Source organism: Salvelinus namaycush, chromosome 21 (genome assembly GCF_016432855.1).
Source record: "Salvelinus namaycush isolate Seneca chromosome 21, SaNama_1.0, whole genome shotgun sequence".
In the NCBI taxonomy this organism is placed as follows: domain Eukaryota; kingdom Metazoa; phylum Chordata; class Actinopteri; order Salmoniformes; family Salmonidae; genus Salvelinus; species Salvelinus namaycush.
Genome location: NC_052327.1, coordinates 48,245,584 through 48,268,009, shown reverse-complemented (window position 1 = coordinate 48,268,009; position 22,426 = coordinate 48,245,584). Strand labels below are relative to the sequence as shown.

Sequence of the window (22,426 nt, the reverse complement as noted above, 5' to 3'; positions counted from 1 at the left end):
AGGTCAATAACGTGCTAATGAACGTGTGTCCATGTGCTTGTCTCTCTCCAGTGAGGGCAGATGAGTTCAGGTACACCAGTATGGGAGGGGAGACTGCTATCGAGGGCGTGGACGATAGGAAGGACATGGAGGAGACATGCAGGACCTTCTCTCTGTTGGGTGAGAGACATCGCTCTGTTCATCGCTCTGTAGGTCAACATTTCTCTGTGGGCCAACATTTCTCTGTGGGCCAACATTTCTCTGTGGGCCAACATTTCTCTGTGGGCCAACATTTCTCTGTGGGCCAACATTTCTCTGTAGGCCAACATTTCTCTGTAGGCCAACATTTCTCTGTAGGCCAACATTTCTCTGTAGGCCAACATTTCTCTGTAGGCCAACATTTCTCTGTAGGCCAACATTTCTCTGTAGGCCAACATTTCTCTGTAGGCCAACATCACTCTGTAGGCCAACATCGCTCTGTAGGTCAACATCACTCTGTTCATCACTCTGTAGGCCAACATCACTCTGTAGGCCAACATCACTCTGTAGGCCGACATCACTCTGTAGGTCAACATCACTCTGTTCATCACTCTGTAGGCCAACATCACTCTGTAGGCCAATATCACTCTGTAGGCCAATATCACTCTGTAGGCCAACATCACTCTGTAGGTCAACATCACTCTGTTCATCACTCTGTTGGTCAACGTCTCTCTGTTCATCACTCTGTAGGCCGACATCACTCTGTAGGCCGACATCACTCTGTAGGCCGACATCACTCTGTAGGCCGACATCACTCTGTAGGTCGACATCACTCTGTAGGTCGACATCACTCTGTAGGTCGACATCACTCTGTAGGTCGACATCACTCTGTAGGTCGACATCACTCTGTAGGCCAACATCACTCTGTAGGTCAACATCACTCTGTAGGCCAACATCACTCTGTAGGTCAACATCACTCTGATCATCACTCTGTTGGTCAACATCACTCTGTAGGCCGACATCACTCTGTAGGTCAACATCACTCTGTAGGTCAACATCACTCTGTAGGTCAACATCACTCTGTTCATCACTCTGTAGGTCAACATCACTCTGTAGGTCAACGTCTCTCTGTTCATCACTCTGTAGGCCAACATCACTCTGTAGGCCGACATCACTCTGTAGGTCGACATCACTCTGTAGGTCGACATCACTCTGTAGGCCGACATCACTCTGTAGGCCGACATCACTCTGTAGGCCGACATCACTCTGTAGGCCGACATCACTCTGTAGGCCGACATCACTCTGTAGGCCGACATCACTCTGTAGGCCGACATCACTCTGTAGGCCGACATCACTCTGTAGGCCAACGTCTCTCTGTTCATCACTCTGTAGGCCGACATCACTCTGTAGGCCGACATCACTCTGTAGGCCGACATCACTCTGTAGGTCAACATCACTCTGTAGGTCAACGTCACTCTGTAGGTCAACATCACTCTGTAGGTCAACGTCTCTCTGTTCATCACTCTGTAGGCCGACATCACTCTGTAGGTCGACATCACTCTGTAGGTCGACATCACTCTGTAGGTCGACATCACTCTGTAGGTCGACATCACTCTGTAGGTCGACATCACTCTGTAGGTCAACATCACTCTGTAGGTCAACATCACTCTGTAGGTCAACATCACTCTGTAGGCCAACATCACTCTGTAGGTCAACATCACTCTGATCATCACTCTGTTGGTCAACATCACTCTGTAGGCCGACATCACTCTGTAGGTCAACATCACTCTGTAGGTCAACATCACTCTGTAGGTCAACATCACTCTGTAGGTCAACGTCTCTCTGTTCATCACTCTGTAGGCCGACATCACTCTGTAGGCCGACATCACTCTGTAGGCCGACATCACTCTGTAGGCCGACATCACTCTGTAGGCCGACATCACTCTGTAGGCCGACATCACTCTGTAGGCCGACATCACTCTGTAGGCCGACATCACTCTGTAGGCCGACATCACTCTGTAGGCCGGCATCACTCTGTAGGCCAACGTCTCTCTGTTCATCACTCTGTAGGCCGACATCACTCTGTAGGCCGACATCACTCTGTAGGCCGACATCACTCTGTAGGCCGACATCACTCTGTAGGTCAACATCACTCTGTAGGTCAACATCACTCTGTAGGTCAACGTCTCTCTGTTCATCACTCTGTAGGCCGACATCACTCTGTAGGCCGACATCACTCTGTAGGCCGACATCACTCTGTAGGTCGACATCACTCTGTAGGTCGACATCACTCTGTAGGTCAACATCACTCTGTTCATCACTCTGTAGGTCAACATCACTCTGTAGGCCAACATCACTCTGTAGGTCAACATCACTCTGTTCATCACTCTGTAGGTCAACATCACTCTGTTCATCACTCTGTTGGTCAACATCACTCTGTTCATCACTCTGTAGGCCGACATCACTCTGTAGGCCGACATCACTCTGTAGGCCGACATCACTCTGTAGGCCAACATCACTCTGTAGGTCAACGTCTCTCTGTTCATCACTCTGTAGGCCAACATCACTCTGTAGGCCGACATCACTCTGTAGGCCGACATCACTCTGTAGGTCAACATCACTCTGTAGGTCAACGTCACTCTGTTCATCACTCTGTAGGTCGACATCACTCTGTAGGTCGACATCACTCTGTAGGTCGACATCACTCTGTAGGTCGACATCACTCTGTAGGTCAACATCTCTCTGTTCATCACTCTGTAGGTCGACATCACTCTGTAGGTCGACATCACTCTGTTCATCACTCTGTAGGCCGACATCACTCTGTAGGCCAACATCTCTCTGTAGGCCGACATCACTCTGTAGGCCGACATCACTCTGTAGGCCGACATCACTCTGTAGGCCGACATCACTCTGTAGGCCGACATCACTCTGTAGGCCGACATCACTCTGTAGGCCGACATCACTCTGTAGGCCGACATCACTCTGTAGGCCGACATCACTCTGTAGGCCGACATCACTCTGTAGGCCGACATCACTCTGTAGGCCGACATCACTCTGTAGGCCGACATCACTCTGTAGGCCGACATCACTCTGTAGGCCGACATCACTCTGTAGGTCGACATCACTCTGTAGGCCAACATCACTCTGTAGGTCAACGTCTCTCTGTTCATCACTCTGTAGGCCGACATCACTCTGTAGGCCGACATCACTCTGTAGGTCAACATCACTCTGTAGGTCGACATCACTCTGTTCATCACTCTGTAGGCCGACATCACTCTGTAGGCCGACATCACTCTGTAGGCCGACATCACTCTGTAGGCCGACATCACTCTGTAGGCCGACATCACTCTGTAGGCCGACATCACTCTGTAGGCCGACATCACTCTGTAGGCCGACATCACTCTGTAGGCCGACATCACTCTGTAGGCCGACATCACTCTGTAGGCCAACGTCTCTCTGTTCATCACTCTGTAGGCCAACATCACTCTGTAGGCCGACATCACTCTGTAGGTCAACATCACTCTGTAGGTCAACATCACTCTGTAGGTCAACGTCTCTCTGTTCATCACTCTGTAGGCCAACATCACTCTGTAGGCCAACATCACTCTGTAGGCCAACATCACTCTGTAGGAAAACATCACTCTGTAGGTCAACATCACTCTGTTCATCACTCTGTTGGTCAACGTCTCTCTGTTCATCACTCTGTAGGTCAACATCACTCTGTAGGTCGACATCACTCTGTAGGTCAACATCACTCTGTAGGTCAACATCACTCTGTAGGTCAACATCACTCTGTACATCACTCTGTTCATCACTCTGTAGGTCAACATCACTCTGTAGGTCAACATCACTCTGTAGGTCAACATCACTCTGTAGGTCAACATCACTCTGTAGGTCAACATCACTCTGTAGGTCAACGTCTCTCTGTTCATCACTCTGTAGGTCAACATCACTCTGTTCATCACTCTGTAGGTCAACATCACTCTGTAGGTCAACATCACTCTGTAGGTCAACATCACTCTGTAGGTCAACATCACTCTGTAGGCCAACATCACTCTGTAGGTCAACGTCTCTCTGTTCATCACTCTGTAGGTCGACATCACTCTGTAGGTCGACATCACTCTGTAGGTCGACATCACTCTGTAGGTCAACATCACTCTGTAGGCCAACATCACTCTGTAGGCCAACATCACTCTGTAGGCCAACGTCTCTCTGTTCATCACTCTGTAGGCCGACATCACTCTGTAGGCCGACATCACTCTGTAGGCCAACATCACTATGTAGGTCAACATCACTCTGTAGGCCGACATCACTCTGTAGGTCGACATCACTCTGTTCATCACTCTGTAGGTCAACATCACTCTGTAGGTCAACATCACTCTGTAGGTCAACATCACTCTGTAGGTCAACATCACTCTGTAGGCCGACATCACTCTGTAGGCCGACATCACTCTGTAGGTCGACATCACTCTGTTCATCACTCTGTAGGCCAACATCACTCTGTAGGTCAACGTCTCTCTGTTCATCACTCTGTTGGCCAACATCACTCTGTAGGCCAACATCACTCTGTAGGCCAACATCACTCTGTTCATCACTCTGTAGGTCAACATCACTCTGTAGGTCAACGTCTCTCTGTTCATCACTCTGTTGGTCAACATCACTCTGTAGGTCAACATCACTCTGTAGGCCAACATCACTCTGTAGGCCAACATCACTCTGTAGGCCAACATCACTCTGTAGGCCAACATCACTCTGTAGGTCAACATCACTCTGTTCATCACTCTGTAGGTCAACATCACTCTGTTCATCACTCTGTTGGTCAACATCACTCTGTAGGCCGACATCACTCTGTAGGCCGACATCACTCTGTAGGCCGACATCACTCTGTAGGCCGACATCACTCTGTAGGCCGACATCACTCTGTAGGCCGACATCACTCTGTAGGCCGACATCACTCTGTAGGCCAACATCACTCTGTAGGTCAACATCACTCTGTAGGTCAACATCACTCTGTAGGTCAACATCACTCTGTAGGTCAATGTCTCTCTGTTCATCACTCTGTAGGTCAACGTCTCTCTGTTCATCACTCTGTAGGCCAACATCACTCTGTAGGTCAACATCACTCTGTAGGTCAACATCACTCTGTTCATCACTCTGTAGGCCGACATCACTCTGTAGGTCAACATCACTCTGTTCATCACTCTGTAGGTCAACATCACTCTGTAGGCCAACATCACTCTGTAGGTCAACATCACTCTGTAGGTCAACATCACTCTGTAGGTCAACATCACTCTGTTCATCACTCTGTAGGTCAACATCACTCTGTAGGTCAACATCACTCTGTTCATCACTCTGTAGGCCAACATCACTCTGTTCATCACTCTGTAGGTCAACATCACTCTGTAGGCCGACATCACTCTGTAGGCCGACATCACTCTGTAGGCCGACATCACTCTGTAGGCCAACATCACTCTGTAGGCCAACATCACTCTGTAGGTCAACATCACTCTGTTCATCACTCTGTTGGTCAACGTCTCTCTGTTCATCACTCTGTAGGCCAACATCACTCTGTAGGCCGACATCACTCTGTAGGTCAACATCAGTCTGTAGGCCGACATCACTCTGTAGGCCAACATCACTCTGTAGGCCAACATCACTCTGTTCATCAACATCACTCTGTAGGTCAACATCACTCTGTAGGCCGACATCACTCTGTAGGCCGACATCACTCTGTAGGCCGACATCACTCTGTAGGCCGACATCACTCTGTAGGTCGACATCACTCTGTAGGTCGACATCACTCTGGAGGTCGACATCACTCTGTAGGTCAACATCACTCTGTAGGTCAACATCACTCTGTAGGTCAACATCACTCTGTAGGCCAACATCACTCTGTTCATCACTCTGTAGGCCAACATCACTCTGTAGGCCGACATCACTCTGTAGGCCGACATCACTCTGTAGGCCGACATCACTCTGTAGGCCGACATCACTCTGTAGGCCGACATCACTCTGTAGGCCGACATCACTCTGTTCATCACTCTGTAGGTCAACATCACTCTGTAGGCCAACATCACTCTGTTCATCACTCTGTAGGTCAACATCACTCTGTAGGTCAACATCACTCTGTAGGTCAACATCACTCTGTAGGTCAACATCACTCTGTTCATCACTCTGTTGGTCAACGTCTCTCTGTTCATCACTCTGTAGGTCAACATCACTCTGTAGGTCAACATCACTCTGTTCATCACTCTGTTGGTCAACGTCTCTCTGTTCATCACTCTGTAGGCCAACATCACTCTGTAGGCCGACATCACTCTGTAGGTCAACATCACTCTATAGGTCAACATCACTCTGTAGGTCAACATCACTCTGTAGGCCAACATCACTCTGTAGGCCAACATCACTCTGTAGGTCAACATCACTCTGTTCATCACTCTGTTGGTCAACATCACTCTGTAGGTCAACATCACTCTGTAGGCCGACATCACTCTGTAGGCCGACATCACTCTGTAGGCCGACATCACTCTGTAGGCCGACATCACTCTGTAGGCCGACATCACTCTGTAGGTCGACATCACTCTGTTCATCACTCTGTAGGCCGACATCACTCTGTAGGCCGACATCACTCTGTAGGCCGACATCACTCTGTAGGCCGACATCACTCTGTAGGCCGACATCACTCTGTAGGCCGACATCACTCTGTAGGCCGACATCACTCTGTAGGCCGACATCACTCTGTAGGTCGACATCACTCTGTTCGCCGACATCACTCTGTAGGCCGACATCACTCTGTAGGCCGACATCACTCTGTAGGCCGACATCACTCTGTAGGCCGACATCACTCTGTAGGCCGACATCACTCTGTAGGCCGACATCACTCTGTAGGCCGACATCACTCTGTAGGCCGACATCACTCTGTAGGCCGACATCACTCTGTAGGCCAACATCACTCTGTAGGCCAACATCACTCTGTTCATCACTCTGTAGGTCAACATCACTCTGTTGGCCAACATCACTCTGTAGGCCAACATCACTCTGTTCATCACTCTGTAGGCCGACATCACTCTGTAGGCCGACATCACTCTGTAGGTCGACATCACTCTGTTCATCACTCTGTAGGCCGACATCACTCTGTAGGCCGACATCACTCTGTAGGCCGACATCACTCTGTAGGCCGACATCACTCTGTAGGCCGACATCACTCTGTAGGCCGACATCACTCTGTAGGCCGACATCACTCTGTAGGCCGACATCACTCTGTAGGCCGACATCACTCTGTAGGCCGACATCACTCTGTAGGCCGACATCACTCTGTAGGCCGACATCACTCTGTAGGCCGACATCACTCTGTAGGTCGACATCACTCTGTTCGCCGACATCACTCTGTAGGCCGACATCACTCTGTAGGCCGACATCACTCTGTAGGCCGACATCACTCTGTAGGCCGACATCACTCTGTAGGCCGACATCACTCTGTAGGCCGACATCACTCTGTAGGCCGACATCACTCTGTAGGCCGACATCACTCTGTAGGCCGACATCACTCTGTAGGCCGACATCACTCTGTAGGCCAACATCACTCTGTAGGCCAACATCACTCTGTTCATCACTCTGTAGGTCAACATCACTCTGTTGGCCAACATCACTCTGTAGGCCAACATCACTCTGTTCATCACTCTGTAGGCCGACATCACTCTGTAGGCCGACATCACTCTGTAGGTCGACATCACTCTGTTCATCACTCTGTAGGCCGACATCACTCTGTAGGCCGACATCACTCTGTAGGCCGACATCACTCTGTAGGCCGACATCACTCTGTAGGCCGACATCACTCTGTAGGCCGACATCACTCTGTAGGCCGACATCACTCTGTAGGCCGACATCACTCTGTAGGCCGACATCACTCTGTAGGCCAACATCACTCTGTAGGCCAACATCACTCTGTAGGCCAACATCACTCTGTTCATCACTCTGTAGGTCAACATCACTCTGTAGGTCAACATCACTCTGTTCATCACTCTGTAGGTCAACATCACTCTGTAGGTCAACATCACTCTGTAGGTCAACATCGCTCTGTAGGTCAACATCGCTCTGTAGGCCGACATCACTCTGTAGGCCGACATCACTCTGTAGGCCAACATCGCTCTGTAGGCCGACATCACTCTGTAGGCCGACATCACTCTGTAGGTCAACATCACTCTGTAGGCCAACATCACTCTGTAGGCCAACATCACTCTGTTCATCACTCTGTAGGTCAACATCACTCTGTAGGTCAACATCACTCTGTTCATCACTCTGTAGGTCAACATCACTCTGTAGGTCAACATCACTCTGTAGGTCAACATCGCTCTGTAGGTCAACATCGCTCTGTAGGTCGACATCACTCTGTAGGCCGACATCACTCTGTAGGCCGACATCACTCTGTAGGTCGACATCACTCTGTAGGTCGACATCACTCTGTAGGTCGACATCACTCTGTAGGTCGACATCACTCTGTAGGTCGACATCACTCTGTAGGTCAACATCACTCTGTAGGTCAACATCACTCTGTAGGTCAACATCACTCTGTAGGTCAACATCACTCTGTAGGCCAACATCACTCTGTTGGCCAACATCACTCTGTTCATCACTCTGTAGGCCGACATCACTCTGTAGGCCGACATCACTCTGTAGGCCGACATCACTCTGTAGGCCGACATCACTCTGTAGGCCGACATCACTCTGTAGGCCGACATCACTCTGTAGGCCGACATCACTCTGTAGGCCGACATCACTCTGTAGGCCGACATCACTCTGTAGGCCGACATCACTCTGTAGGCCGACATCACTCTGTTGGTCGACATCACTCTGTTGGCCGACATCACTCTGTTGGCCGACATCACTCTGTAGGCCGACATCACTCTGTAGGCCGACATCACTCTGTAGGCCGACATCACTCTGTAGGCCGACATCACTCTGTAGGCCGACATCACTCTGTAGGTCAACGTCTCTCTGTTCATCACTCTGTAGGCCAACATCACTCTGTAGGCCAACATCACTCTGTAGGAAAACATCACTCTGTAGGTCAACATCACTCTGTTCATCACTCTGTTGGTCAACGTCTCTCTGTTCATCACTCTGTAGGTCAACATCACTCTGTAGGTCGACATCACTCTGTAGGCCAACATCACTCTGTAGGCCAACATCACTCTGTAGGCCAACATCACTCTGTAGGCCAACATCACTCTGTAGGTCAACATCACTCTGTTCATCACTCTGTAGGTCAACATCACTCTGTAGGTCAACATCACTCTGTTCATCACTCTGTAGGTCAACATCACTCTGTAGGTCAAGATCACTCTGTAGGTCAAGATCACTCTGTAGGTCAACATCACTCTGTAGGTCAACATCACTCTGTAGGTCAACATCACTCTGTAGGTCAACGTCTCTCTGTTCATCACTCTGTAGGTCAACATCACTCTGTTCATCACTCTGTAGGTCAACATCACTCTGTAGGTCAACATCACTCTGTAGGTCAACATCACTCTGTAGGTCAACATCACTCTGTAGGCCAACATCACTCTGTAGGTCAACGTCTCTCTGTTCATCACTCTGTAGGTCGACATCACTCTGTAGGTCGACATCACTCTGTAGGTCGACATCACTCTGTAGGTCGACATCACTCTGTAGGCCAACATCACTCTGTAGGTCAACGTCTCTCTGTTCATCACTCTGTAGGCCGACATCACTCTGTAGGCCGACATCACTCTGTAGGCCAACATCACTCTGTAGGCCGACATCACTCTGTAGGTCGACATCACTCTGTTCATCACTCTGTAGGTCGACATCACTCTGTAGGTCAACATCACTCTGTAGGTCGACATCACTCTGTAGGTCAACATCACTCTGTAGGTCAACATCACTCTGTAGGCCGACATCACTCTGTAGGCCGACATCACTCTGTAGGTCGACATCACTCTGTTCATCACTCTGTAGGCCAACATCACTCTGTAGGTCAACGTCTCTCTGTTCATCACTCTGTTGGTCAACATCACTCTGTAGGCCAACATCACTCTGTAGGCCAACATCACTCTGTTCATCACTCTGTAGGTCAACATCACTCTGTAGGTCAACGTCTCTCTGTTCATCACTCTGTTGGTCAACATCACTCTGTAGGTCAACATCACTCTGTAGGCCAACATCACTCTGTAGGCCAACATCACTCTGTAGGCCAACATCACTCTGTAGGCCAACATCACTCTGTAGGTCAACATCACTCTGTTCATCACTCTGTTGGCCGCCATCACTCTGTTGGCCGCCATCACTCTGTAGGCCGACATCACTCTGTAGGCCGACATCACTCTGTAGGCCGACATCACTCTGTAGGCCGACATCACTCTGTAGGCCGACATCACTCTGTAGGCCGACATCACTCTGTAGGTCGACATCACTCTGTAGGTCGACGTCTCTCTGTTCATCACTCTGTAGGTCAACGTCTCTCTGTTCATCACTCTGTAGGCCGACATCACTCTGTAGGTCAACATCACTCTGTTCATCACTCTGTAGGTCAACATCACTCTGTAGGCCAACATCACTCTGTAGGTCAACATCACTCTGTAGGTCAACATCACTCTGTAGGTCAACATCACTCTGTTCATCACTCTGTAGGTCAACATCACTCTGTAGGTCAACATCACTCTGTTCATCACTCTGTAGGCCAACATCACTCTGTTCATCACTCTGTAGGTCAACATCACTCTGTAGGCCGACATCACTCTGTAGGCCGACATCACTCTGTAGGCCAACATCACTCTGTAGGTCAACATCACTCTGTTCATCACTCTGTTGGTCAACGTCTCTCTGTTCATCACTCTGTAGGCCAACATCACTCTGTAGGCCGACATCACTCTGTAGGCCGACATCACTCTGTAGGCCGACATCACTCTGTAGGTCAACATCACTCTGTAGGTCAACATCACTCTGTAGGCCAACATCACTCTGTAGGCCAACATCACTCTGTAGGCCAACATCACTCTGTAGGCCAACATCACTCCGTTCATCAACATCACTCTGTAGGCCGACATCACTCTGTAGGCCGACATCACTCTTTAGGCCGACATCACTCTTTAGGCCGACATCACTCTTTAGGCCGACATCACTCTGTAGGCCGACATCACTCTGTAGGCCGACATCACTCTGTAGGCCGACATCACTCTGTAGGCCGACATCACTCTGTAGGTCGACATCACTCTGTAGGTCGACATCACTCTGTAGGTCGACATCACTCTGTAGGTTGACATCACTCTGTAGGTCAACATCACTCTGTAGGCCAACATCACTCTGTTCATCACTCTGTAGGCCAACATCACTCTGTAGGTCAACATCACTCTGTTCATCACTCTGTAGGTCAACATCGCTCTGTAGGTCAACATCACTCTGTAGGTCAACATCACTCTGTAGGCCAACATCACTCTGTAGGTCAACATCACTCTGTTCATCACTCTGTAGGTCAACATCACTCTGTAGGCCAACATCGCTCTGTAGGTCAACATCACTCTGTTCATCACTCTGTAGGTCAACATCGCTCTGTAGGTCAACATCACTCTGTAGGCCAACATCACTCTGTAGGCCAACATCACTCTGTAGGCCAACATCACTCTGTAGGCCAACATCACTCTGTTCATCACTCTGTAGGTCAACATCACTCTGTTCATCACTCTGTAGGCCGACATCACTCTGTAGGCCGACATCACTCTGTAGGCCGACATCACTCTGTAGGCCGACATCACTCTGTAGGCCGACATCACTCTGTAGGCCGACATCACTCTGTAGGCCGACATCACTCTGTAGGCCAACATCACTCTGTAGGCCAACATCACTCTGTTCATCACTCTGTAGGTCAACATCACTCTGTAGGTCAACATCACTCTGTTCATCACTCTGTAGGTCAACATCACTCTGTAGGTCAACATCACTCTGTAGGTCAACATCGCTCTGTAGGTCAACATCGCTCTGTAGGCCGACATCACTCTGTAGGCCGACATCACTCTGTAGGCCAACATCGCTCTGTAGGCCGACATCACTCTGTAGGCCGACATCACTCTGTAGGTCAACATCACTCTGTAGGCCAACATCACTCTGTAGGCCGACATCACTCTGTTCATCACTCTGTAGGTCAACATCACTCTGTAGGTCAACATCACTCTGTTCATCACTCTGTAGGTCAACATCACTCTGTAGGTCAACATCACTCTGTAGGTCAACATCGCTCTGTAGGTCAACATCGCTCTGTAGGTCGACATCACTCTGTAGGCCGACATCACTCTGTAGGCCGACATCACTCTGTAGGTCGACATCACTCTGTAGGTCGACATCACTCTGTAGGTCGACATCACTCTGTAGGTCGACATCACTCTGTAGGTCGACATCACTCTGTAGGTCAACATCACTCTGTAGGTCAACATCACTCTGTAGGTCAACATCACTCTGTAGGTCAACATCACTCTGTAGGCCAACATCACTCTGTTGGCCAACATCACTCTGTTCATCACTCTGTAGGCCGACATCACTCTGTAGGCCGACATCACTCTGTAGGCCGACATCACTCTGTAGGCCGACATCACTCTGTAGGCCGACATCACTCTGTAGGCCGACATCACTCTGTAGGCCGACATCACTCTGTAGGCCGACATCACTCTGTAGGCCGACATCACTCTGTAGGCCGACATCACTCTGTAGGCCGACATCACTCTGTAGGCCGACATCACTCTGTTGGTCGACATCACTCTGTTGGCCGACATCACTCTGTAGGCCGACATCACTCTGTAGGCCGACATCACTCTGTAGGCCGACATCACTCTGTAGGCCGACATCACTCTGTAGGTCAACGTCTCTCTGTTCATCACTCTGTAGGCCAACATCACTCTGTAGGCCAACATCACTCTGTAGGAAAACATCACTCTGTAGGTCAACATCACTCTGTTCATCACTCTGTTGGTCAACGTCTCTCTGTTCATCACTCTGTAGGTCAACATCACTCTGTAGGTCGACATCACTCTGTAGGCCAACATCACTCTGTAGGCCAACATCACTCTGTAGGCCAACATCACTCTGTAGGCCAACATCACTCTGTAGGCCAACATCACTCTGTTCATCACTCTGTAGGTCAACATCACTCTGTAGGTCAACATCACTCTGTTCATCACTCTGTAGGTCAACATCACTCTGTAGGTCAAGATCACTCTGTAGGTCAAGATCACTCTGTAGGTCAACATCACTCTGTAGGTCAACATCACTCTGTAGGTCAACATCACTCTGTAGGTCAACGTCTCTCTGTTCATCACTCTGTAGGTCAACATCACTCTGTTCATCACTCTGTAGGTCAACATCACTCTGTAGGTCAACATCACTCTGTAGGTCAACATCACTCTGTAGGTCAACATCACTCTGTAGGCCAACATCACTCTGTAGGTCAACGTCTCTCTGTTCATCACTCTGTAGGTCGACATCACTCTGTAGGTCGACATCACTCTGTAGGTCGACATCACTCTGTAGGTCGACATCACTCTGTAGGTCGACATCACTCTGTAGGCCAACATCACTCTGTAGGTCAACGTCTCTCTGTTCATCACTCTGTAGGCCGACATCACTCTGTAGGCCGACATCACTCTGTAGGCCAACATCACTCTGTAGGCCGACATCACTCTGTAGGTCGACATCACTCTGTTCATCACTCTGTAGGTCGACATCACTCTGTAGGTCAACATCACTCTGTAGGTCGACATCACTCTGTAGGTCAACATCACTCTGTAGGTCAACATCACTCTGTAGGCCGACATCACTCTGTAGGCCGACATCACTCTGTAGGTCGACATCACTCTGTTCATCACTCTGTAGGCCAACATCACTCTGTAGGTCAACGTCTCTCTGTTCATCACTCTGTTGGTCAACATCACTCTGTAGGCCAACATCACTCTGTAGGCCAACATCACTCTGTTCATCACTCTGTAGGTCAACATCACTCTGTAGGTCAACGTCTCTCTGTTCATCACTCTGTTGGTCAACATCACTCTGTAGGTCAACATCACTCTGTAGGCCAACATCACTCTGTAGGCCAACATCACTCTGTAGGCCAACATCACTCTGTAGGCCAACATCACTCTGTAGGTCAACATCACTCTGTTCATCACTCTGTTGGCCGCCATCACTCTGTTGGCCGCCATCACTCTGTAGGCCGACATCACTCTGTAGGCCGACATCACTCTGTAGGCCGACATCACTCTGTAGGCCGACATCACTCTGTAGGCCGACATCACTCTGTAGGCCGACATCACTCTGTAGGTCGACATCACTCTGTAGGTCGACGTCTCTCTGTTCATCACTCTGTAGGTCAACGTCTCTCTGTTCATCACTCTGTAGGCCGACATCACTCTGTAGGTCAACATCACTCTGTTCATCACTCTGTAGGTCAACATCACTCTGTAGGCCAACATCACTCTGTAGGTCAACATCACTCTGTAGGTCAACATCACTCTGTAGGTCAACATCACTCTGTTCATCACTCTGTAGGTCAACATCACTCTGTAGGTCAACATCACTCTGTTCATCACTCTGTAGGCCAACATCACTCTGTTCATCACTCTGTAGGTCAACATCACTCTGTAGGCCGACATCACTCTGTAGGCCGACATCACTCTGTAGGCCAACATCACTCTGTAGGTCAACATCACTCTGTTCATCACTCTGTTGGTCAACGTCTCTCTGTTCATCACTCTGTAGGCCAACATCACTCTGTAGGCCGACATCACTCTGTAGGCCGACATCACTCTGTAGGTCAACATCACTCTGTAGGTCAACATCACTCTGTAGGTCAACATCACTCTGTAGGCCAACATCACTCTGTAGGCCAACATCACTCTGTAGGCCAACATCACTCCGTTCATCAACATCACTCTGTAGGCCAACATCACTCTGTAGGCCGACATCACTCTGTAGGCCGACATCACTCTTTAGGCCGACATCACTCTTTAGGCCGACATCACTCTTTAGGCCGACATCACTCTGTAGGCCGACATCACTCTGTAGGCCGACATCACTCTGTAGGCCGACATCACTCTGTAGGCCGACATCACTCTGTAGGTCGACATCACTCTGTAGGTCGACATCACTCTGTAGGTCGACATCACTCTGTAGGTTGACATCACTCTGTAGGTCAACATCACTCTGTAGGCCAACATCACTCTGTTCATCACTCTGTAGGCCAACATCACTCTGTAGGTCAACATCACTCTGTTCATCACTCTGTAGGTCAACATCGCTCTGTAGGTCAACATCACTCTGTAGGTCAACATCACTCTGTAGGCCAACATCACTCTGTAGGTCAACATCACTCTGTTCATCACTCTGTAGGTCAACATCACTCTGTAGGCCAACATCGCTCTGTAGGTCAACATCACTCTGTTCATCACTCTGTAGGTCAACATCGCTCTGTAGGTCAACATCACTCTGTAGGCCAACATCACTCTGTAGGCCAACATCACTCTGTAGGCCAACATCACTCTGTAGGCCAACATCACTCTGTTCATCACTCTGTAGGTCAACATCACTCTGTTCATCACTCTGTAGGCCGACATCACTCTGTAGGCCGACATCACTCTGTAGGCCGACATCACTCTGTAGGCCGACATCACTCTGTAGGCCGACATCACTCTGTAGGCCGACATCACTCTGTAGGCCGACATCGCTCTGTAGGTCAACATCGCTCTGTAGGTCAACATCGCTCTGTTCATCACTCTGTAGGTCAACATCACTCTGTAGGCCAACATCACTCTGTAGGCCAACATCACTCTGTAGGTCGACATCGCTCTGTAGGTCAACATCACTCTGTTCATCACTCTGTAGGCCAACATCACTCTGTAGGCCAACATCACTCTGTAGGCCAACATCACTCTGTAGGCCGACATCGCTCTGTAGGCCGACATCGCTCTGTAGGCCGACATCGCTCTGTAGGCCGACATCGCTCTGTAGGCCGACATCGCTCTGTAGGCCGACATCGCTCTGTAGGCCGACATCGCTCTGTAGGCCGACATCGCTCTGTAGGTCGACATCACTCTGTTCATCATTATCGCTCCGTTCGTCACTCTTTAGGTCAACTTACTGCTCAGATCAACATGTACTGTTATCAGACGTTTGATGACCATGCATTTGTAGATGGGGACTTAATATTGCAGAATATTTTTGCAGGGATCATGGTCGAGCTTGTTTACTTAATAAATTAAGTTGACTGAACGGCTTGTAAGTATCTCTGGATAAGAGCGGATATTAAATTACTAAAATATCAATGGATTTCTTTAACTCGCTATTCACCTAGGAATGTCTGTAGAATGCAGTCTTATTCCCCTGTGTTATGTATGGGTTATGAATGTGTTACGAAGTCCTTATGTAGGTATGTCTGAAGAATGCAGTCTTATTCCCCTGTCTTGTGTATGGGTTATGAATGTGTTACGAAGTCCTTATGTAGGTAAGTCTGCAGGATGTAGTGTTATTCCCCTGACTGTCCTCTGTCATCCCTGTAGGGTTAACCGAGGACTTCCAGGCTGGTGTGTTCAAGGTGCTGGCTGGGATTCTACACCTGGGAAATGTAGAGATCAGAAACGTTGGCTCAGACAGGTCATCAATTAGTGTAAGTCTAACTTACTTTTTTCACGGGAAAACATTGGCTTGATATGTGTATGTGACAGAGTGGAAATCCAACCCGGTGTGAACTCACAACCCTTTATACCTGTGGTCACCAACCGGGCATGAACTCACAACCCTTTATACCTGTGGTCACCAACCCGGTGTGAACTCACAACCCTTTATACCTGTGGTCGCCAACCCGGTGTGAACTCACAACCCTTTATACCTGTGGTCGCCAACCCGGTGTGAACTCACAACCCTTTATACCTGTGGTCGCCAACCCGGTGTGAACTCACAACCCTTTATACCTGTGGTCGCCAACCCGGCGTGAACTCACAACCCTTTATACCTGTGGTCGCCAACCCGGTGTGAACTCACAACCCTTTATACCTGTGGTCGCCAACCCGGTGTGAACTCACAACCCTTTATACCTGTGGTCGCCAACCCGGTGTGAACTCACAACCCTTTATACCTGTGGTCGCCAACCCGGTGTGAACTCACAACCCTTTATACCTGTGGTCGCCAACCCGGCGTGAACTCACAACCCTTTATACCTGTGGTCGCCAACCCGGCGTGAACTCACAACCCTTTATACCTGTGGTCGCCAACCCGGCGTGAACTCACAACCCTTTATACCTGTGGTCGCCAACCGTGTGTGAACTCACAACCCTTTATACCTGTGGTCGCCAACCCGGCGATCACCGTCGACTTCATGATCTCCAAGGCATTTCTAGTCGATCACAAACATTGCTGTAAAAAACAAAAACAAAGATAAATCCTTGTGTTCCTATTTTGTTTTAAATTACGTCTCAGGCTGTTGGTGATAGGTGCAGCCAATACAGCTGCCCTGCGCGCCGGGTAGGCAAACTGTTGCCTTCTCATGTGTCTGAAGGTACAAACTCTGCCTTCCCGGTGGGCCTGGAGAGGAAATCAAGTGCACTATGCCTTTCGCTGGCCAATCAGAATGCTCAGATGACCGCGTCTGCAGTAACGTAGCAGGCAGTAAAGAAAGATACGGGCAAACTTGATACTGTGACGTTTCAAAACGTTTAAAACCATGACTAGAGAGAGACTGTCGAATTTGAATACAGCAAAGAGCTGCTGTTTTTATTTGACCTTTTATTTAACTAGGCAAGTCAGTTAAAAACAAATTCTTATTTTCAATGACGGTCTAGGAACAGTGGGTTAACTGCCTTGTTCAGGGGCAGAATGACAGATTTGTACCTTGTCAGCTCGGGGATTCAAACTTGCAACCTTTCGGTTACTAGTCCAACGCTCTAACCACTAGGCTACCCTGCCGCCCCTTATGACTGAGTTCATGTTTAAGTTCTTACTCAGCACTGTCAACACTTTGTATTCAACACTTTTATAAGCCATAAAATGCTTGTTCTTCCTATTTCCAGTCAGCGCTACATCAAGCAGTGCAGCAGTAATGAACGAGTAGGAAAGTGTATCTATAGGCTTGCGTTGTTGTTATTGTTAGCGGCTTGGGTCTTTTTTTTTATATCAAGAAATATTTCACTTTCTCTGGTCACGGATCTATTACCGGTGTGATCATATAGCCTACCTCAAATTTAGAAATAGAATTGGAAAAGAATGTCCTGAACAACAATGCATTGGCAGGGCAATTCAAGTAAAGCCAGTATGCGGCAGTGGTGGGCCGTCAGGGCCTGCAAGGCCTTCTCTGCTGGCCTAAACATCATCAGAATATAATTTTTTTTTAAATATATTTTCCCACAAATATGTATTAAATTATTCCCCAGAGTAAGAGTTATACTCTTCATTTCATAGCTTTCCTCTTGGTTGCACTGCTTCCAGCCCCAGGTTGAGATTTTGAGGGCTGGTCTTTATGTTAGAACTTTTATCCAATCATATTCAGCCATCATGTGTTGCCAGGGGTCTAAAATCTGCCCTCAGGCCTTCAGAATCAACAGTGCGGGCGCTTGTAGCTTATAGTGAATGGAAATGAAAATTTAGTGTCAACCAATCAGCTTTAGAGTTGGCTATTGTACGCCTTCTGGCTGGCTCCAGTGTTACACAGGAGCCAGCTAGCAGGCGTAGTGCGTGCACGTCTTTTGATTGGATTACCAATATTGAGAGGCAGGTCCTATGGAGATCTAGGAAACTGAATTTGATAAACGAATTAATTCGCGTACTACTAAGCTGTTTTTTCAACCCACAATGGCGGAAGGAGGAGAAGATATCGATTTGGTCGAGGATATAATTATAACGCCATTCTCAAGACGAACTTTTCAAGAAAAGTTAGACATTGTAAGGAGAGGTCGCCCGACGCCACAAAGCCTGTCACAGGCGGGAAAGTGCTTCGTTCGCTCGCCACTTTCAAAGTTTCAACTACGAGCGCTGTCAATGGCTCACAGGCTCCTTGGCTCCGAGAAGCACTGCAAACTGTACTGCTGGGAATGCCTATTATTTGCAAGTGATCGATTTGGTGTTTGGAGCCACACTGGCTTTGCAAACTTGAGTTGTCTAACCAAGGCAGCAACGAGACACCAAAGTACGGCTGGGCACTAACAAGCAATGGTGCTTTTGAAAACTTTTGGGGACACCGGAGTGGATCTACAACTCAAAGAACAAGCGCGCAGGGCAACGGAGCTGCACAATGAAAAGGTGAAGGGAAATATTGAAAAGACTCATTGATTGTGTCATGTTTTTGGGTAAACACTGTTTACCCAAAAATGTCAATTTGTCAATTTCAAGGTGACGCAACGCCTGGTTATACTGCGTTTCTGTCTAAATGTATAGTTTCTAGAGCCATGGCATCATAATGAGGTGGATTAATTCGGGTGGGACTGTGTAGTACCTCACTGAAGGCCCAGGCCCACGGCACGCCACTGGTATGCGGTGATAATGTATTGGGCCTATAGCTTACTGCACAATCCTCATTGCTACAGAACTGTTTTTAATTGGTTCATGTTGAATAGGCTTACATTTTATAAGTCATGTTAATAAAAAAAAAACGAGAGGGGTAGATCTCAGCTTGCATTTTTGACTCAGAAGTGATCTTGACTCAGAAAAAGGTTGATGACCACTGCTTTACACCGTAACACACTCAAAAGACACCGTCAGTACCATGGACCCAGAAAAGCCAAGGTGTCATCTGGGTCGAGGGTGACCGTAGCGATGCACGTAGCTTTATTAGCAACTGAAAACCAACCCCCCCCCTCTCTCCAGTCCAGTGATCCTCACATGGCAGCCTTTTGCGACCTTCTCGGGGTCAGTCCTGACGGTGTTACCCGTTGGCTGTGCCACCGCCGCTTCGTCATGGTGGCAGAGACGGTGGTGAAGCCGGTAACCAGCAAGCGGGCGGTGAACGCCAGAGATGCCCTCGCCAAGCAGATCTACGCCCACCTGTTCGACTGCGTCATCCAGAAGATCAACGCCGTCCTGCAGGTCCCTGGGAAACAGCACTCCTTCATAGGTGTCCTGGACATCTACGGGTAATCTGAATACATGACGTTACATTTGAGTCGTTTTAACAGACGCTCGTTATTCACAACGATATTTTATGTACATTCAGTTAAAGGGAGATACATCGACCACATACAGTATCACGATCGTTTTAAAACCTTCTTCGAAAATACATTGGTGTCAGTTAAATTAACTGTAGGTTAGTTGTACTGTATATTAACTGTATAGTGTATACATCATCATACATGTTATTTCCCTTTTTTTTTCAGCTTTGAGACATTTGACGTCAACAGTTTTGAACAGTTTTGCATCAATTACGCCAACGAGAAACTGCAACAACAGTTCAACTTGGTATGTATTCTCTCGTGACACAGACCCCGAGACGCTACAGCCACTTGACATGTGGTATTGGGTTCTGGGATTACGACGTCTGCAACGTCTCTTATTCGCGTTGCGGTGAAAGCAAAACTCTTCTTTCGCTGAAAGGATGTAACAACGAAGATATTTTCTGCTGTTTTCCTATATCAGCATGTGTTCAAGCTGGAGCAGGAGGAGTACATGAAGGAGGATATTCCCTGGACGCTGATAGACTTCTATGACAACCAGCCGGTCATTGACCTGATTGAAGCTAAAATGGGCATCCTGGACCTGCTGGATGAAGAATGTCTGGTGAGACCAATTTATGTATTTTTTTAACAAGGATGTTTGTTTTTGTATGACAGGACAGTGGGAAGTATAAAATGGATAATCATTGAGGGGCTGTGCGTTGTATGGAAAATAATTAACGACGTGGAAGGTGTGTTCCACGACACGCTTAGTGGAGCGGAAAAACTGACCTTTCCACAGAGTTGCACCCAGAAAGCCCCGAGTTAATTATCCCTTTTATACCCTGGCTATAATTGAACACATTTACCACTAGAAATGTGTTAATTTGCTAGTAGAAATGTGTTCAACAGACACTGAAGTAGCTAGCGAGTTTACTAGATAGCTACAGTAGTTGCCGTGGTAACCAAACAGACTTGCTAGTTTAGCTAACCAAACCGTCGGTCCTAGTTTGCCGTTTTATAAAAATCTAATTCAACAATGCCAAAAAATGTTTTCAGTTCGACTTTTACTTTCAAAAGCAGCTCAAACATAGGACATGTAAGAATTAGCTAAAGCCATTTAATTCTACCTTGCAAATATTAAATCAAATTTTATTTGTCACATACACACATTTAGCAGATGTTATTGCGGGTGTAGCGAAATGCTTGTGTTTCTAGCTCCAACAGTGAAGTAATATCTAACAAGTAATATCAAACAATACACACACATCTAAAGTAAAGGAATGGAATTAAGAATATCTAAATATTTGGATGAGCAATGTCAGAGCAGCATAGACTGAGATACAGTAGAATAGGACAGAATACACTATATACATATGAGTCATGCAAAATATGTCAACATTATTAAAGTGACTAGTGTTACATTTATTAAAGTGGCCAGTGATTTCAAGTTATGTATATAGGGCAGCAGCCTCTAATGTGCTAGTGATGGCTGTTTAACAGTCTGATGGCCTTGAGATAGAAGCTGTTTTTCAGTCTCTCGGTCCCAGCTTTGATGCACCTGTACTGACCTCGCCTTCTGGATGATAGCAGGGTGAACAGGCAGTGGCTCGGGTGGTTGTTGTCCTTGATGATCTTCATGGCCTTCCTGTGATATCGGGTGGTGTAGGTGTCCTGGAGGGCAGGTAGTTTGCCCCCGGTGATGTGTTGTGCAGACCGCACCACCCTCTGGAGAGCCTTGCAGTTGCGGGCGGTGTAGTCACCGTACCAGGCGGTGATACAGCCCAACAGGATCCTCTCGATTGTGCATCTGTAAAAGTTTGGCCACCTGGGGGCGGCCCGTCAGCAAGTCCATGACCCAATTGCACAGAGTGGGGTTGAGACCCAGGGCCTCCAGCTTAATGATGAGTTTGGAGGATACTATGGTGTTGAATGCTGAGCTGTAGTCAATGAACAGCATTCTTACATAGGTATTCCTCTTGTCCAGATGGGATAGGGCAGTGGGATGGCGATTGCATCGTCTGTGGATCTGTTGGGACGGTAAGCAAATTGAAGTGGGTCTAGGGTATCAGGTAAAGTGGAGGTGATATGATCCTTGACTAGTCTCTCAAAGCACTTCATGATGACAGAAGTGAGTACTACGGGGCGATAGTCATTTAGTTCTTGGGTACAGGAACAGTGGTGGCCATTTTGAAGCATGTGGGGACAGCAGACTGGGATAGGGAGAGATTGAATATGTCTGTAAACACTCCAGCCAGCTGGTCTGCGCATGCTCTGAGGACATGTATAGGATATGTTGTACCCAATATACCATGCGTTATAGGGAAATGATGTAC

At 48.2% G+C, this 22,426-nt stretch overlaps 1 protein-coding gene across 1 annotated transcript in view; it reads left to right on the top strand.

Annotated features, from left to right (window-relative positions):
• Nucleotides 1-22,426, top strand: part of LOC120065937 (unconventional myosin-Vc-like) — a 74,231-nt gene that overhangs the window by 14,601 nt on the left and 37,204 nt on the right. Inside the window, exons 8-12 of the mRNA XM_039016979.1 lie at nt 56-159; nt 16,515-16,621; nt 19,810-20,075; nt 20,316-20,397; nt 20,575-20,715. Coding sequence (XP_038872907.1) covers nt 56-159; nt 16,515-16,621; nt 19,810-20,075; nt 20,316-20,397; nt 20,575-20,715 — 700 coding nt within the window. The remainder of the gene's footprint in view (nt 1-55; nt 160-16,514; nt 16,622-19,809; nt 20,076-20,315; nt 20,398-20,574; nt 20,716-22,426) is intronic.